The sequence below is a fragment of the Henckelia pumila genome, chromosome 2 (genome assembly GCF_033568475.1).
Source record: "Henckelia pumila isolate YLH828 chromosome 2, ASM3356847v2, whole genome shotgun sequence".
Taxonomy (NCBI): Eukaryota; Viridiplantae; Streptophyta; class Magnoliopsida; order Lamiales; family Gesneriaceae; genus Henckelia; species Henckelia pumila.
In genome coordinates, this window is record NC_133121.1 from 190,855,428 (window position 1) to 190,873,617 (window position 18,190).

Below are 18,190 nucleotides of genomic sequence, written 5' to 3' on the forward strand. Positions count from 1 at the left end.
GGGAATGTATTTTTGTTGAAATAAAATATTTGAGGTAAATGAAAAAGTAGAGAATATTCTGAAATATTCTTTTATAGCAAAAAATGAAATATATAAGTTGAAATGAGTTTTGTATTTGAGACAAAAATTGTATTTTTTTATTACAAACCTACACGAAAATAATGTAATGAGTTAAAAATGACCTACCGTGTTCTACCCCTGAGAAACGCTAGAACAAAAAATCAGACTCACATTGCCTAATGCCCTAGTCTGCATACCCATGTATAGTCAACCATACATATTTTTAAAAAATATTAAAATACTTATCATCTTTGCAATTATTGCAATCTATTGTAAATTGTTTAGATAGACAAATTGACTATATTCAATTTGCCATAGCAAAACTATACAAATGTTCTGGAGTCCTACTCAAAGTTTTGATCTAGCAAACTTATTTATACAAGTTTAGAAGTCTAACTTCATTTATTAAAAAAAAAAAAAAAGTCTAACTTCATTTAACTGGGTTAAAAAAAAACAATTTTAGAATGTGCGACCAAATGATAAAACAGTGGTTATGAGATTGTGTTTATTACAATTAGTGATGTGAATTTATACCAACTTTAATGATACTAATATTATAAACTAACATCCATCAGAATCATCAAATAAAAAGTTCAATTAACAATTAGTAACCCGAGAGAGCTTCAACCTTCAACCTTCAAACTTCAAAGAACCATATCCGACCTAGGGTTATATAAGCCAACTCAAAAGACCTACTCTCGCACTTCTACTTCCAAAACAACTTAAACCGAAATGGTACGGCTCCATAACACCCCAAAGCCGCCAAATGATATTTCAATTTTCTTCGACTCGATCATTATCAGAAACTTCAGGCCTACCGAGCTTGACCCCACCAGTTAACTATATCTCACTAGCAAATGTCATGAACTTGCTGCAATAACTCTAGCTTCGAGTGAATCAATCATGTCTCTGTGTAGTCCAGTCTCAGCGTTCGCATAAACACAGGCCACCATCACAAATCATACAGTTCTTAAGCCAAAATTTGCACAAATCTACCAGCAGAACCCCGTACCTACAAATTTTAGGGCCTGAGTCCAACTTAAAATTTGGACCCCTCAAAAAAATATTTTAATTTTTAAAACTATTAAAGAGAATCTTTCAACACTAAAAATGCAAAATACTATAGGCTTAAGTATACAAAAAAACATACAATGTTCAAAAACTATATAATGTATAAATAATAAACTAAAATGTTTCTAAATAATCACTTAAATAATGATTAAAAAATCGTAAATGGGAACAAATTATTTTATTAAGGAACGATTTGTTCCATTTTGGCTACAGTAGATATAAATTTACGATTATAAAACTATAAAATTGTATAATTCTTCCAAGTGCATAAAAAATTGATAAAAATAACCACCATATTTGACAATACACGATATTCAGGAAATTGAATTCACATATTGAAGTCTGAAGATATTTAATTTCTTACACTGAACCCTAATCACGCCTATGAATAAAATATATAACAAAAATTCCTAAAAAAAAACAAAAAAAAAGGAAAGAAAGGAAAAAGTAAAAAATAAATACCGTGTATGGTCTATCTAATCAAAGAATCAATAATGCTAAAGAGTGACGAAAGTCTTGAAACCCAATAGTTGTTCACCAGTTAACATTTATGATTTATCAAGGGATGCGATTGAAACTGTTATTTGGGGAGAAAGATAGACTGTAGACGATGAAGAAGGGAGGACAAAGAACAGGTTTTTTTTTGTTACGACGGTAAAAAAATTTCTGAGCCGCATACGATAATAATAGAATTATATGTTTGTTTTGGCCTCTCCCTAGACCTGGGCCTTTTTTGGGCAAAAATACAGCAGTTAAAAATTTTATGGGTCATATATAATAATAACAATATTCTATATATTTTTTGGGCCCTCTCTTGGACCTGGGCCTGAGGCGAGCGCGCGAGTGGTGGACTCGCTCTCCTCATGCCAGGTTCGGGCCTGTGAGAGCCCTCAGCTACGGTGAAGGGTCAAGAACAACAAAGAACCACTGCAAGAATCAAAGCGTGTTAAAACCTGCATAGTCATGAGCTAAACATCCTATGTCTTCACAGAAAAATAAGCCCGTTGAGAAAAAAGTACTGCTACTATATTGCTGAAAATTGTAAGAGATGGAAACTACTATATAATCCAACATCAAAAAGAGCTCATCGCGTGAATAAATAAAATGTGCCGAGTAAAAGGCAACAATTAATGCCAAAAAACAAGGGTACTTTCTCCCTTTGCCCTACTGGAAGTGTGTAACGCGTAACTCGTGATATTTGCCGCTCTTTGCATTTTCTCTAAACTCATTGCAGTGCGCTGCCTGCCTCTAATCATAAATTTTTACGCCTTGGAGCTTCTCCATATATATTCCCCAGTTAACCTAAACCGATGCAGTTGATTTAGCCAAAACGAGATTCTGATCCTGTTCTTGCTTCTCAATTACTGTCTCTTCTCTTGTTCCATCTATGCTTCCATTGCATTCTTGCTTTGGAGATTCATTTTCAACTTCTGGAGAGGTGCTTGTACCATTTGATTGCCCCAAAGCATGCTCCTTATCTGACAAAGGTGGTGCCTTCATGATTATATTTTCAGTTGCTGGGGTTGACGAGGGTGGATTAGATGCATTACCAGAACCCTGTGGAGGAAGAAATACACCTGTGCCAGGAACCAGCAAACGAGGTGGGGGATGCCTGGGAGCTGTAGTCCATCCAGCAGAAGTAGGTGGTAGAGCAACAGTAGCAGGAAATGCTACAGCTTGAGCAATAGGGGCTGGAACAAATACAGGCTGGACGCCATTTGGCAGGGTCAAACGAGGATGACCAGTTGCAGTATGTGGCGCAACAGCAGTTGGAATGGACCCAAGATGTCTCCCAGCCACCGGATGTATGTGACTTGGTGATCTGCTAGGTGGTGGGACCCAATATGGAGGTGCGAGTGGAGAAGGAAAACGATGAACTTCTCCAGAAGGATACTTATTTGATTGGGATTTTGTCAGCATAACAAGTATTCGCTGATTCCGCTTGGAAGATATGGCATGTCTGGCAAAATCAGCGGATCTTCCTTCCATGACAAGAATGGATCTGCTCATAAAAAGAATTAAAACCATTTACGTAACAGGAGAATCTCAAGGTTGCTTGTCACAAGAATGAAAACACAAATGTAGTGTAGAAATGTTCCATGATAGTAAACAAAAGAAATGTTGTGTTAACACACAGACTTGATGATGAATAAACCAACGAAGGAGATCAGCATGTGTAGTCACAGAACATTTAAATCTAACTGCGAGATCAGCATGTGTAGTCACAGAACATTTCAATCTAACTAAGAACACCAAATCTCAAGGTAGATCTTTGTAAAACCAAGGATTGCATTATTTGTTCAAGTATACAAGGTAAAATAATAATTTAAGATGGTAATCTCAAGGAGAAAGAAAGCTGGCATACCCAGGAGAAAGGGAAAGTTTTAGAGCACCTCGATAATCCCCCGGATGGTCCATTGCTATTACCTTACCAAAAGACATCTCACAAACGGTCAAGAACAGTAAACACACAGGCCTTCCAACCCACTGTGGCCAGATATGAGGCTGTGAGTAATCACCCTTGAAGTATGAAAAAACAAGTTAGATCTGCCCGGGCTCAGCTAGCAAATCATCAAATTCTTGAAAGTAAAGATATCTGGTGCAACCTCGTTAAATATATCTACGACACAGGAGTCTGGCTTTACACTTATAGCTTGTACAGTTAGTAACCGCTCAATAACATCATTTAGCAAGGCAGGAATCGGCTCTGGTTTAGGATCTGCAAAATTTGTTCAAAATTCTAGTAAATGTGTCCAAAAAAAAGGGGATGGTGACGAGGAAGTGAGCACTCTGACCCAATTCTGCCAACCCCCTAAAAAAGAAAAGAAATCGCTAAATAATTTGCTTGTTCTTTCAACATGCCTGTAGAGGTTCCAGTAGTAGCTTCATCCTCATGAGGTGCATCTGCAACTGGAACACCTAACTGGATCATCTCTCTTCCATGTCCCTTCATGGGTCTCTTTGAGATGACAAAAGTTTGGCCTGGATAAAACCAAAGATTATCTACAAAACTCTACACATAAACGAACTGCACCCAAACATGAAGCATTTGCTTCAATTGAGAGTAAAATAAATTATTAATTGACAAAGAATCTTACATTAAACAAAAACATAGTCTATTCAAATCTTTCACACTTCTGTAACACAAAGAAAAATCAAAATATTCTCGAACTAAACATTATTGTGCAACAATATCAAACAAGCTTCAATATCCAATGAGCATTTAACATTATGGAAAAATTATTTATTTGGCTGCATTCAGATAGGATGGAAATAGACAACACAAATTTCTCACAAGTACGTACAAAAAGGAAAACAGTGCTAGCTACAGAAGGTATTCGTTGCTAAAGAGTACCAGTTACCTCCGTTAGAAGAAAGATCTAAATGTGTCACGTAGGCTGCTGCAAGACTTAAAAGATTTGATTCACACCTATACCACTAGTTAAAGCTTTTGGTTTGCAAGTACTCAGCCCTACAAATGATATCTAAGTCAAGGATTCCAAATTTCCAATAAGTTGCTTGTTGGTATTATTGGGAGGGGAATTGATGTGTATCAATAATGGGAGAATGATCAGAACGGTGCTTGGACTATTGTATGGTTTAAGATTTGAGTCCTACTTTTACAACTAGTTATAGATTTTGATAATGTTAAGTGCTTATCTTGTAAACAATCCATCCTAGGTAAGAAACCATTCGAGATCATTTGAATGATTAAATGAAGTGAAGCCACATTTTCCAGATTTGTTCAATAGAAAATGTTAGATTATACCATTCAACCCCCAACCACCACCATGAAACGGAACCCCACATTTCACATCCTCTCTTGCTTTAAATATGTTTGCTAAACAAAAATACATATATATCTTACATTCGCACTTCAAAGAGAATTTCTCAACCGTATTACTACGAAATTTAATAACGAAATTTACAGTACAGTTTTACAATCACACCGTTTCATAGTTCAATTCTTAATATTAATTTCAATAATTTTTACAGAACAGAAATATATTAACATATCATAATTCTATTACCATAAATATATTAAGCACTACTGTTTCCAGTGGCTGGTTAGCTAATAAGCCAATGTAAACCGACATGTGAATCATAAATAAGATTGTATATCATGACAAAATGCTTTTTTTTTAAAGTTACAGAAGTAGTTGACTCAGTGATTTTTTGCAAACTTAACCAACCTAGCTACTAGTATGTTAATGTATATTATAAATACTTGGATTCTTAACTACTCAAGAGTACATAGATGATAGGTATATATATGTTTTTCTCACCCTTGCACAAAAATTGTAGCTAACTATGGTAGGGCAACGCTCTACTCAATAGTTCAAAGCATCCAAAATGGTCCTGCCAGATTGAGGTAAGATATTTGCATTTATTAGTTTGCACAAGCTTAAAAGTTGGGATCAGCACACCTCAAAGCTTTCGTAAAGATTAGATAAAATCCCATAGCAGAACACATTTAAATTTAAACTATACAATAGCCATTTCGGATTTTCCTTGCACTGAAAACACATTCCAAATGATGCCAAAATTGTTAGTCATTGCCTGTTCCGGAATAGAACATTGAGGTTTTCATAGTTTGGCTTTTCAATAGCATTTCCCCACTCCAAAGCTTGTCAGTAACTTATTTTCATCGTTGTGACAAAAAAAACTTATTTTCATCCAGTTTTGCTAACTTTCTCGCCGTAGCTCTACGTCATTTCCCAAAAGAACTATAGATCCACCTAACAAACTCAAATTTTAAAGCTTAATTCATTTTTCCAAAACTAACAAACACAATTTCAAATAACAAGCATCAATTTATACTCTCGAAATTTTGAGCAACAAATAATATAAACCCCAACCATGTGCTACTTAATTTTCCAATTTTCTTGGAAAAAGAGGTGTTACCAGTCTATGCCTTTTGTTAATTTTTACTCCGACTCATTGAATTTCTTCAGTGGCATCTCTAGAATAAAATATTCTCTGCTAACTTAAACAATTTTTTGTGTATGGCATATATGTTTAACTTTAGTCTCCTGGTGAAGACCATTTTAATTTTCCTAACTTCAACTTCCTGTATTATTTAAAAAACTGTGTAATCCTGTATATTTCGACCTTTCCTTGAATCTAAATGCAAACTTTAAACTAATCCATCAAATATTGTGATACCATGCAACCTACACATGGATTCAAATCAATATTTTTCTGGTAACAAAGTTTAGAATCTCAATCCACAGACTACAAAATGGAATTGTTGGTTAGAAGGGTATATCATTTTTCAGTATATGTTTTCCTACAAATAGAAAATGAGGAGAGTGTTGCCACTCCATAAACTCAAACCACTCTGTATATGTAATGCCGGAATTCACGAATCCACTCACGAGATGTGTTTTAATTATTTATTATTATGAAATTATGTGTTTAAATTTTTAAAGCATGAATTTTTTTTATGCAAAGTGTTGGTTTTAATGTTTTCAGGTATGGGTATAATTCCGGCGACGAACAGACTTTCTCTCTTTTCAAGTTTCAGCAGCCGCCACTTCTCCTTTTCTCCCTAGGTTTCAAAATTCTCTCTAAGTTTTCATATATTTGTGCGTTGTTTGATCTTGTGAAGGCTACGGTCGTATTCCCGGAGTTCAAATTTCCATACCAAACAAGAAGGCAAGTTTTATTCAATCTTTGAACCACTATCCAAGCAGCTATTTTGATATTGATGTGTGTATTCTAATATATATATATGATATTTTCTTGACAGGAATCCTTTTTTTTTAAAAAAAATGAATGATGTATGAAGGCATGTATCCGTGAAGTGCAAGCCGTTCTCGACGAGTTGTCGAGTTGTGAGTATGTCTTGGAAGCAAGGGTTTCAAAGAGTCAAAATTCTGAATTTTTTACGTCAGAATAGTTTGATGCGCCTTTGGATTCCAAATCTTGGTGATGAGTTGTTAGAAGGGTTCTATGTTGTATTTTTTAGGTTTATTATTCCATGGGAGATGTCGAATTTTAGGCGTGTGTATGCGTTTGAACGGGCGTGTGTGCGTGCATTTTCTAAAATTTCCGTTGCGCAGGTTGCTGGGCAACCCACGCTGGAAGGCACGCGGGCATGCCCCCCCGCGTGGGTACCAGTGTGGGGAAAGGGTACACACACGTGGGTCACCAAAAATCTTTAAAATGTGACCCACATGAAGGGCACTAGGGTGTGCCCCCGCATGGGTATGTCAGTTATTTTGGTACTTTTTTTGTCAAATTTAAGTGTTCTAACATGCATGTGAGGGTCCGATTGTGGTCTTGTGCATAGTTGTTAAGGGCGCAAGGCGCAAAGGGGTCCTGGAGCCTGAGGCGCAAGGCGAGGCGCGCGCCTTATCGAAGTAAGACACACCATTAATTTTTCAGAAAACTATATTTATTTAATGCTATTTTATGATAAAAACACTATTATTGAAATAATTAAGCTAAAGAAAAATATATCATATCACAAAAAATATTTATCTACTACTAGTATTTTGTTGTAAAGTGCATATTCTTTAAGAAAGCTTTAAAAAAATATTTCATTTTTCTCATATTTCTGCACAATTTTTAATTTTCTAATCTAGAATACTAAGATTTTATTTTTAGAATGTTGTGTGTAGTTAAGAAATCCTATTACTAGTAGACTTTTTGTAATTTTCAAAATATTTTGGGAAATGGAACCTCAATTAAATGTTCTTTAAATTAAAAAAAGGGAAAATATATAACTTTCCTTAGCTCATTTATTTTATTCTAGGGTTTGATAGGCTTTTTTTTTATTATGTTAACATTAAAAATAGAAAAGAAATGTAAAAAACAGAGAAAAGAACCGAGGCGCGCTTAAAGCGTGCCTCAGTGGGCTTCAAAGGCGAGCCCAGAAAGTTGCGCCTAGGACAGAGCTGTCGCCTGGTGCGCTCGCCTTTAACAACTATGGTCTTGTGTGCTTGATAACATGGAGAACGACTTACGTGAATCGATAACTATACGTTATACATTATGATTTAAGTATTTCTATCCATGAAAGTTATTTTATGAATGATAGCATGTTGTTATAAGAATTTATGGGACGTGTATACTTTTCTTATAAATGGCATAAATGATTTTCACATACGAATGTGGATGAGCATGAAATGAATGATAATGATATGATAGCATGAAAATGTTATTTTGATGTTTATGTGTACTTGTGGTGACAGTACGAGATTGGTGCCCCGAGATGAGCTCCGAGAGTGTCTTTCCAAACAATGAATGGACGATGTGCATATTGGCTTCGGTTAGTATGGAATGGTGCGCATATTGGCTTCGGCTACTATGGGTTGTACAAAATGATATACTTAGGTTGCACAACTATTTACATGATCATGGACTCGATGAATGTGCTTTAATGGTTGCCACATTTGCATGTAATTCATCACCCGAAGAAGAGATTTTTTATTCTTATGTTTTGATCACGTTTTATGATTTTATCGTGTATTCATTATTTGATTATGCTTGTTGAGTTTTTAGACTCATTATGTGGTGCATATGAAAATGAAGAAGTTATTGATTTAAAAGGATGGTCATGAGGCTGAGTAGTCGAGCAAACGAGAGGATTGCATGGCATGGTTGTCCAAGAACCTTATGTCAAACATGCCCATATGAGAATCGTTTGTTAATCGAATTTTAGCATTTTTTTGTTCAAGGATATTTTATACAAATTTTGAGTCATGAGATGTTTGAGCCATTTGAATGAATTTAATTTCATCCATGGTATTATTACACTTGCGAGCATGACAAACGTTATTGTCTTTACAAATAAATAAAGGTATTCCACATTTTCAGCATCATATTTTCAGAAGCATGAATGAGAAATACGGGACGTCACAGTATACACACAATAAAACCATTGGACATCAAAGACGATTCAAATGACAAACAAGGAAAGGTAGGAGTGATCCAGAGTTTATAGTAGAAAACTCAAGAATCCCTTCTCTCTTCTTAGTTCTTCTTTATTTAATTTTATGATCCTTCAAACCATAATGAATTACAAAGGAAAGAAACTAATGACCAAGGAAGCAAGAGCAAGGTTCTAAAAAGCACGAAGAGTGACAAAAGATTATAGTCATGCTTAGGCGAGTTTCATATGATATTAAGAGTGAAAAAACGGTTTTAGCTTTTAATATACTTTTATTTTTATCAAGTCAATCAATAAATTAAATAACATACAAAATTTAATATTAAATGCATGCATTTTAAAGTTCTAAAAATCATAAAAATCTCGCAATCACGAATATTAATAATTCTCTGTAATAATTCTAATTGTCTTGCTCTTTGTCGATTTCTAATTGAACATCATCTACTTTATTGATCTTGTCTACCCTATTGCCCGTTTCAGACCCATGGTTTATTTTAGGTACCTTTCAGAGTTTTTCCATGCTTAATGCGGTCAACCTAAATTAAATAACATACAAAATTTAATACATGCATTTTAAAGTTCTAAAAATCATAAAAATCTCGCAATCACGAATACTAATAATTCTCTGTAATAATTCTAATTGTATTGCTCTTTGTTCGATTTCTAATTCAGCATCATCTTCTTTATTGATCTTGTTTACCCTATTGCCATTTCAGATCCATGGTCTAATTTTCCATGCTTTCCTCGAATCGAAACTTTAATTCATATTTCACGCTTAATCTGTACTTTTTTAAAACGGAGCAAGAGCAATGATATGGCAATGAGACACAAGAACAAGTGAAATTGATTAACGGAAAGTACCAAATAACAAATTTTAAGCAAAAAAACGTATGGAAACAACGATCGAGCAAAGATTGGACATGAAATCCGGTATTATTTAGGAAATGGCAAAATGAAAAGATACTTCAAATGGGTTCAACACAGTACTCATGTTTTTATTAGCTATAAATTATGAATTTGGCAATCCTATGATATTTAAAAGGTATAGACCAGGATTAGAATATTTACTGCCAGAAAAGAAACATATGATTTATAAATAAAGTCACAAGGAGATGGATAAGCCATCGAATCATATCCAAATAATCTTCCCACCCGCTAGTTCAGTGTTTGATCTTAAAATTCTTTATGCTGAAAGATTTTCTAACTCAATTGTGACAATCGAGGCAGTTTAAAAAGTTACCAGGGACTTATCCATTCTTGTCCTTTCAAACCAGCCAGAAGTAAAGTCGAATCAGTCATCACGTGATTGCAAAAGAATGAATAATTGAAGAGGGGACAAATATGTTTTTATCCTGAATTTTACTGAGGAAATTCCACAGGAAATCAATATAAATTGAAGCTGATTCCCGTGTAGATTTTCTAGGTAGATAATTATCAAGTTATACAATTTATAATGTGCTTGAATATGATGAAACAAGAAAATGAATCAATTTTGATTGTTAAATATATCACTTTAACCGTATTTGCGCAACTATTTCCTTAGTGCTTCCTTTTCAAATCAAAGGAAAAGTGCTAATTAGTATTTTCTAACCATTCCATCATAATCCAAGATCACATACACTGTTATGTTACTGATTGGTAAAACATAAAGAAATCAAAGCAATATAACTTGGATCCTAATAGTCCCACATAAAACTGGAAATACATGCACATAGCCATTCATTGAGTGTTACACAGAGTCACGGACAATATCCTTTTTCTTCTGTTAATGAGTAATGAAGCCAAAAACCAATTTTATTCGACCAGAACACACCAGTGATAAGAAAAAAAACGTTCAGAAAAGTAAAAAGTAGGCTCGCAATTTTCAGTCAAGTTTATGATTGGTGTGATTAATTCGCAAATCTGTTATCTAAATAAGCACAAGAGTGATGTTTGTGTGTGCTGATTAAGCTTTTTATCCTACATAATTTTTTCGCATTAGGGACATATAAGCCCTTTTGTTTTGATGGACAGATCCAAGGTAGAACTAAAAGGCAAATGAAAAACCCAAATAAATACAAAACACAGTTTCGTTTAATTCGATCAAGATACATAAATGGCTAAAAGTCTCTTACCTTGCAGCTTTCCCCTCCTTCCAGCTGCTCTCAAATCATTAACCAAGGAGATGATTCTTGAAGTTTCTGATATGTCGAACAGGTTTTCAAAAAGCTTCATCCCATCAACTACGTTCACCTGTGAAAAATAAACCAACTCATGAAGCAAATAACTTTAATCTAGAAATATTCTAAGGGGAAAAAAGGGTAAATTACCAAATAGCACCTAAAATGAAATCATATCTATCAGATTAAACCAAGAAAATGCATTTCAACTAAAAAAAAAACCATTTCACTAGTGTCCCTTGAAACTTAGTATTATTTTCCTATGCTACCCTTGATTTATTTGATAGAAAAAAATATCAAAATATTTTATTATTAAATTATTATAAAGCTTATGAAACATTAAAAAATAAAACATTAGATGGTCTTGTTATTTGAATTATTGCTTTTGAAAGATTTTGCAAATTAAGTTAACCAATTTTCTAGTTAAAACTTAGTTGTTCTTAATCAAATTAACCATCAGTTTTTGCCAGCAAGAATCACTCGTCGTTGACATGCAGGGTAAAAATTAGGGGAACATGTTTCAAGATTAAAATTATTTGATTTGGTTTTTGGAGGATTTTTTATTTGTAATTAGGCCAAAAACGTTGGGATGTAACTAATTACCGATTCACCATCATATATCTCAGTGGCAACAAAAGTTTTTGGACAGATTTGAAGATTATGTTTCTCTGGCAGTTTCTGAAGTACTCCAGCTTCATCCACATTGCTAGACCCTGAGAAAGGAGGCAAACAAGACAAAAAACTGCCTTAGTCCTCAAACTTAGCTGGGAAATTTCCTCGCACATATGAAAATTTATTTTTCAGATGTTTGCATTTTGTAATCATGTCAAAAACTCCATTATTCCATTCCTATTTGAAAACAGATCAAGCTTTAGAAAAATTCAGTTGAATATGTTATCACAAAAAAGAGATATCACGCATAATAACTAACAATGTCTAGCCTAGCTGTGCTCATGTTAGTAAGTCACACTCAAATTAATATATTACAAACCAAAGGAACCAACCAGTCCTGCATGAAACTAAAAGTTTAGGACCTCTAAAACAATAAAGCAGAAGTGGAAAGAACCATGGCCTATAGGGCAAGAAAAAATCTTGATAACACACCTTCTCCTTTGTCTTCCACCTGAGCACCAGCTCCCTGTGCGTTTTCCTGATTCTTCTTTGAGCTATTCACTTCAGATTTTTCATCCAGTTCTGTCAAATCATGGATAAGCAACAAGATTGGTCAAAAGATCCTCTCACGCCAGGCACAGTAATTCTCGAAGTAGTAAATTTCAAGTGAAACCTCACTGTATTGCTCCCTTTCCCTTGACTATTTTCTCTTTTGGTGTGAAGGGAGATATGATCAAGTTTGAAAACCTTGAACAAATATATCAATTTCATCCAGTTAAAATTTCAAATAATTAGGTTTTTGCTATCCCAATCTCTTTAGAAAAATAAAAAAGGCAATCACAACAGAGGAAAGGTGAGCCAGACAAAACCATAAAGGACCGTTCAGTTGCATATAATCATAATCAAGTTTAATTTTTAGCATCCATGTTGCAATCCCAAATAACTTCTTTTATATCAGCAGGTGAGCACTTCGCTTTGATTATCAACCACGTACACGTATGGGTCCAAGTTGCCAAGAACTTGTTCTTATGGATCAAGCTTGAGCTTGGCACTTGAGCTCATAAGAGGAACTTACCCTTGAACTTGAGGTCATTAACATTAGATATATGGTTTTTTCTAGCTATTGTTTTTAATAATGTTATATATGTAATTGTTTTAAAACAAGTAATTTTATTAATAAAATAATACCACCACAGACAGCAAAAAGCAATAACTAAAAAATACCATGTTTACCCAATTTCAAAGAATGATACTTGAAGCTATAGTCCAAGCATGATCATAAAAGAGCTCGAGCTTGACAGGCTTGAGTGAAAGCAACACAACTTATTGTGAACTCCTATTATACAAATCATTAAAAAAAAGTTTTTCCCAGGATACTGAAAAAAGCACCCAAGTCAATGGAAAATTCTCAAGGTTAGGGGCTTGCCTGTATTTGTTCCGTATGTCTTCCAAAGCTTTTCCACCCTCACCATGGTGCAAACTCCTTGGGTAACCACATTAGAACAAGGAACTCAGTCCTTTCTTGCCAGAACTTGTGGTCGAATGAAATGTTTATCTTGTCCATGTTCAATTATTTGCGAATTTATTTAATAGTCTAATTTTTTAAATATTTCAGAAACGATTTTTTTGCATGTTGTGATAACGCAATACACAGACTAATCACAAATGCCAACCTGCTCCAATGGAAACATAAATAAGTGATTGCCAAATAATACCTCTGCCACCAAGAGGCCATCACGCAGTTGTAATTGACAAATAAATGCAAATATACATGTAAACAGAAAAAATAAAAATAACCGAAGCTCGTCCAATTTGGAAACTTATTAGCTTCCCACTAAGCTACAATCCGAAAAACTACCGCAATTAAGTAATGGTAAATGGAAATTAAGTCAGCAATTAAATTAAATAGTTAACGGAAAATAATAATTATGGTTATTCATTACCAATTACCAACCATAATATTCAGCACACAATCATGAGAGATTTTTGCATATTAAATTTCAATAAAAGAACAAAAGAAAACAACTTTGTCTTCTTACCTTTGTTCTCATCCTCTTCAGTCTTCCCTCCCACCAAAACCTCTTCCTCCCTCACTTTTCCATTCGCGTTAACGTTACTCTTCACGTGTGCACTCCAAGCCTTCCCATTTACCTCGCCTCCGAAACCATGAGCCTCCGCACCTCCTCTATGCCCCCTCCCTCCTCTTCTGTACTCCTTCCTCGCACCCCCTTCAAACCCCATCACCTTCTGCTGCCGCGTCCACCCCGCCTGCTGCAACGCGTACATCACGTCGGCCACAGAGAAATACTGCTGCATATGCAGAACCGCATTCCAGTTACACCTCCTCTGCTGAATGCACCCTATCACACCATCGTACTCCGCCGGCTCCCCCACCGCCTGCAGATGGTGGCAGAGCGCGTCTATAATCGCATTTGCGGCAGCAAATTCTCCCCTCAGCCACATCAAGAACCCTTCCTTCTCATCCATCGGATGCTGATGGTGGTGGTACCACGGGATTTTCTCCGGCACAACCACTACCCCTGATTGCATTGCCATATAAACCGTATAACAAACACAATGTCAACTGTGTCCCAACAACAAACAGTAATTATCGCAACATATACGAAACAAGTACGTGATCGAAATCGGATGATTAAGGCTCAGCACATTGGTTAAATGTGGATCAGATCTGGAGAAAACAAGGTAGATGGGTAAAAACGGTGGGATTTGGTGGCGAAAATCCGAGCTGGGTGGTGGATTTTCAGATCTGAGAGTGACGTGAGGAGGGGGGAATTGAATTAGGAAAATTGGCTTGTGAAGCACGCGTGAATAATGTGGTCTTTTTTGGTGGCTTTCGCCTTTGAGTAACCTCTCTGATCCGTCTGTTTTCTTGTATATTATTATTTTTATTTGATTGGATTATTCGTCTAGACTACAGGTCCAATCGAACCGAACAGCTTCACGATTTTTTTGAGTCTACTCGATAAATATTTGATACGTATTTGAACTTATTGAACTCGAGCCGAATTCGAACATGTTCGAACTCTTTTTTAAGTCGAGCTCAAACCAAAATTATTTTGTTCGATCATTCGCGAATAGTTCGCGAGCCTTAACATTTAATTAATATAATATACTTATATAATCAATATATATACATTTCGAATCTTTTCGAACATTTCGAGCTTTTCGAACCATAATATCCGAGCAATAGTTCACGAATATGTTCGAATATTTCGAGCCGAACTCGAACTCGAACTTCATTTCGAGCCGAGCTCGAGCCAAAATATTTGAAATTATCGAGCTTTGAATCAAGCTCGAACTCGAACTCGCCGAATTCGAGCCTTAAAATTTTACCATAATTTAGCTCGATTCGATTCGTTTGCACCCCTAGTTTAGACGAACGGGATACGATAAATAAATATCTGATGGCAAATTTTTCAGTCTCCACGTTACCATTCATGATTTTTCACTCGTTTCGACTTTTTATTTCAGTCCAATTTACGAAAATGTCTTCAATTTCATGTAAAACCCAATACTACACTTTACCCTTAAAAAAAAAGAAATTTGAGAACGATCATCAGGTACTTTTTCTCGTTCTTGCTGATTCTCCACAACTTTCTCCCTCAACCCTAAACAATTAATCCACCTACCACAATGTTCTAAATCTGTGTCGACTTGTGCAATGATGTAGATCTGCCTTGACTTGAGGTGAAGAAAATTGTTAATATTTGTGTGCTCACAGTCATTGTTTCAAAGATTCAAAAGTTAGATTTTTGATTTGAAATTTCTTAATTTTTGGGCAAGAAAATGACTGTCACAGCTTGTAGTAATGAGTTTATGTTTTAAAATTTTCAATCGAGCTATTGTTTGATTTAGTGGTTGTGTTGAATTTTCGTGCATTGTGTGAATTTTACAGATTTCCTTACCAATCTCAATATATTGTGATTTGAAATTCCTGTTTTTAGTATTGTATTACAAATTTGTTTATTGAATTTGTTATTGTTCATTATTTGTTTGTGTGTGATTTTTATATAATTGAATGTATTATTATTCGATTTCATTGTATTGAATATAATTTGTTTATTTGTAGCTTAATTTCAGAATGAAATCTAGAAGTGATCCTTGCAATCTTCGTTTTTTGTTTGCTGTAAATACAAGAAGGAGCTTTTTGTGACCTCTATCTGTGGTTTTGGATTTCCTAATCACGCTTGAATTGGATGCCACATCAGTTTCAAGACTTTGAACTGGATGCCACGTCCTATTGGAGATGCACAACATAAGATAAGAACCTGCTGCATGTGATTAGAAGTTGTTGCAACTTCCAACTTATTCCAACGGCTACTGGTACATCTTGAGTTGCATGGGATTGATCAACAACTGATCAAGGGAATCTGAAAAGCATTATATATCGACACTATGATCTTAACATGAAGGATGACAGATGCAAGAAGAGAGAGTTAGATCAGTTAGAGAATTTTCCTTTCTTGATCATGACTTGTATGCACGTTCTCTGATTTCTTCATTTGGTGATCGATTTGATATTGAGTGATTATTATAATTGTAATTCACAAACAATTCTCTGATATAGTGGATTTCTTGGTTCTTTGGGCCAAAAAGTGTAATTCACAAACGATTCACAAACCATTCATGCATGATTTCTATGTGTTTTCGATTGTGTGATCTTTGATCTTGTGATACATTGCTGCGCAAGTGAAGTATATTGTATGCTTTGATACCAACACTATCTTCAATAAGTGTAGCTTGATGAATATTTTTGTGAGCCTGAGCAAAAAATGTGCAGACATTTCTCTTGAATCCATGATTTTTTTAATACGCAGCTCTACTGCATAAGATGCATGTGTATTTGAACGATAATAATGATGTCTTGAATATGATTCATCTTCATATGTGTGAAGCTTATGACGATTGAATTGAGGGCAGAGAAAAAAAATGAACATCTCAGCAACTTAAGGGAGGTAAAATATATTTACTTATATTATTAGACATATTTTATATTCATGTTTCGATAATATTTTAGTACCCATTTTAATTTTTAAAAAATGAAAAGAGAAAATTTTGTAAATTGTTTTATATACATTATCAATTTATTATTTTTAATTGGCACTACAAGGAAATCTGGATTCAACCACACTCAAATGACAACGTTTTTTTAAGAACCGTTGTCTTTTTTTTCTTTTAGCAATGTTTTAGTGAAAATTTTTGTATTTCACTGTCCTTTTATGACGGTTTTTTAAAAATTTTTGTCTATGAGCGGGTTTTTGAGGGTTACGACAAAGGTTTTAGTCAACCGTTGTGTATTAAAGCGTTGTGTATAGTGTAAACGACAACGGCTACCGATGTCCATGTGCGTTTTTTAAAGGCCTAAGACAACGGTTTAGAAAATCGTTGTCTTTTTGTATTGTTTTATAGGGTCAAACCGTTGTTTTTCAAGTTTTTTTTAAAAATTTTTTCTTAATTATATTTTGTCCCTCTCTAGATAGCGTTTCACTGAGAGAAACCCTTGGCCCCAAATCCCCAACTCGTCTCATTCCTTTCCCGTTCCAGAAATAGCCGTTGTCGTCGACATTCATCGCAAGGATCTTTCATTCCCAAAATCAAGAGAGAAGATCGTTCTGCAGTGATAAACTTGCCTGCACTTGGGATTGGAACATCATTTGCTCTAGAAAAACTCGATCCATCTGCTGCGAAAAGCAAGATTCTTTACACCATTGGTCTCGGCTACACCCACTTTCAGAATGAAGTTTGTAAATATGATAAGCATTGGTTATGACATAAACGCTTGAATCATTTGAATTTTTAATACATTTCCAACTTGAGTAAACATGATTTGGTGAGCGGGCTGCACAATGGAGATTTTGTGAAAAATAAAATTTGCTCTACATGCCAGCTAGGCAAAAAGTGAGGTCTATTTTTAAAAATAAAAGGTGTGCTTCTTCTTCCAAATGCTTGGATTTACTACACATGGACCTCTTTGGTCCTGTACCATTAAAGATCATAGAGGGAATAAGATATATTCTAGTGATTGTGGATGAATATTACCATTTTACATGGGTTATTTTTCTATCATCCAAGCACCTCGTGCATGATATGATATATTTTTAACTTTTCTTACTCGAGCATGATTTTGAAATAGGAACGATCAACAAGACCTTGTTCAAATTCACAAAATGAGATCATATTTTGCTTGTGAAAATTTATGTGGATGATATCATATTTGGGTCAATTAACCCCAAATTATGTGAGAAATTATCCATGTTGATGCATGATAAGTTTGAGATGAGTATGATGCGAGATCTCAACTTCTTTCTTGGAGTGCAAGTCAAACAGCTCAAGAAGGGCATATTCATCAACTAGTCCAAGTATACGAAAG

At 34.9% G+C, this 18,190-nt stretch overlaps 1 protein-coding gene across 2 annotated transcripts; it reads right to left on the minus strand.

The window, feature by feature from the left end:
• Positions 1-2,135: 2,135 nt before the first annotated feature.
• On the minus strand, positions 2,136-14,711 carry LOC140879870 (RNA demethylase ALKBH10B). 2 transcript variants are annotated; one of them, XM_073283816.1, is made up of 9 exons: positions 13,839-14,711; positions 13,226-13,282; positions 12,292-12,381; positions 11,791-11,900; positions 11,143-11,260; positions 3,994-4,113; positions 3,738-3,850; positions 3,497-3,651; positions 2,136-3,133 (listed from the first exon to the last, which is right to left on the minus strand). In XM_073283816.1, exons 1-9 carry the CDS (start codon positions 14,353-14,355, stop codon positions 2,434-2,436), a joined length of 1,980 nt encoding a protein of 659 aa, XP_073139917.1. In that variant the 5' UTR covers positions 14,356-14,711; the 3' UTR covers positions 2,136-2,433. The 2 variants fall into 2 exon arrangements, with proteins under 2 accessions (XP_073139917.1, XP_073139918.1); XM_073283817.1 differs by lacking the exon at positions 13,226-13,282 and having other exon boundaries at positions 13,839-14,707.
• Between the last annotated feature and the right edge of the window lie 3,479 nt (positions 14,712-18,190).

What these genes read in the sequence shown, in the direction of transcription:
- LOC140879870 (XM_073283816.1), bottom strand. Translation starts at nt 14,355, where the DNA reads ATGGCAATGCAATCAGGGGTAGTGGTTGTGCCGGAGAAAATCCCGTGG. An exon ending in TGAAGAGGATGAGAACAAAG is followed by an intron (nt 13,283 to 13,838) that starts GTAAGAAGACAA and finishes TGGTTACCCAAG; the next exon opens with GAGTTTGCACCATGGTGAGG. An exon ending in GACATACGGAACAAATACAG is followed by an intron (nt 12,382 to 13,225) that starts GCAAGCCCCTAA and finishes ATGATTTGACAG; the next exon opens with AACTGGATGAAAAATCTGAA.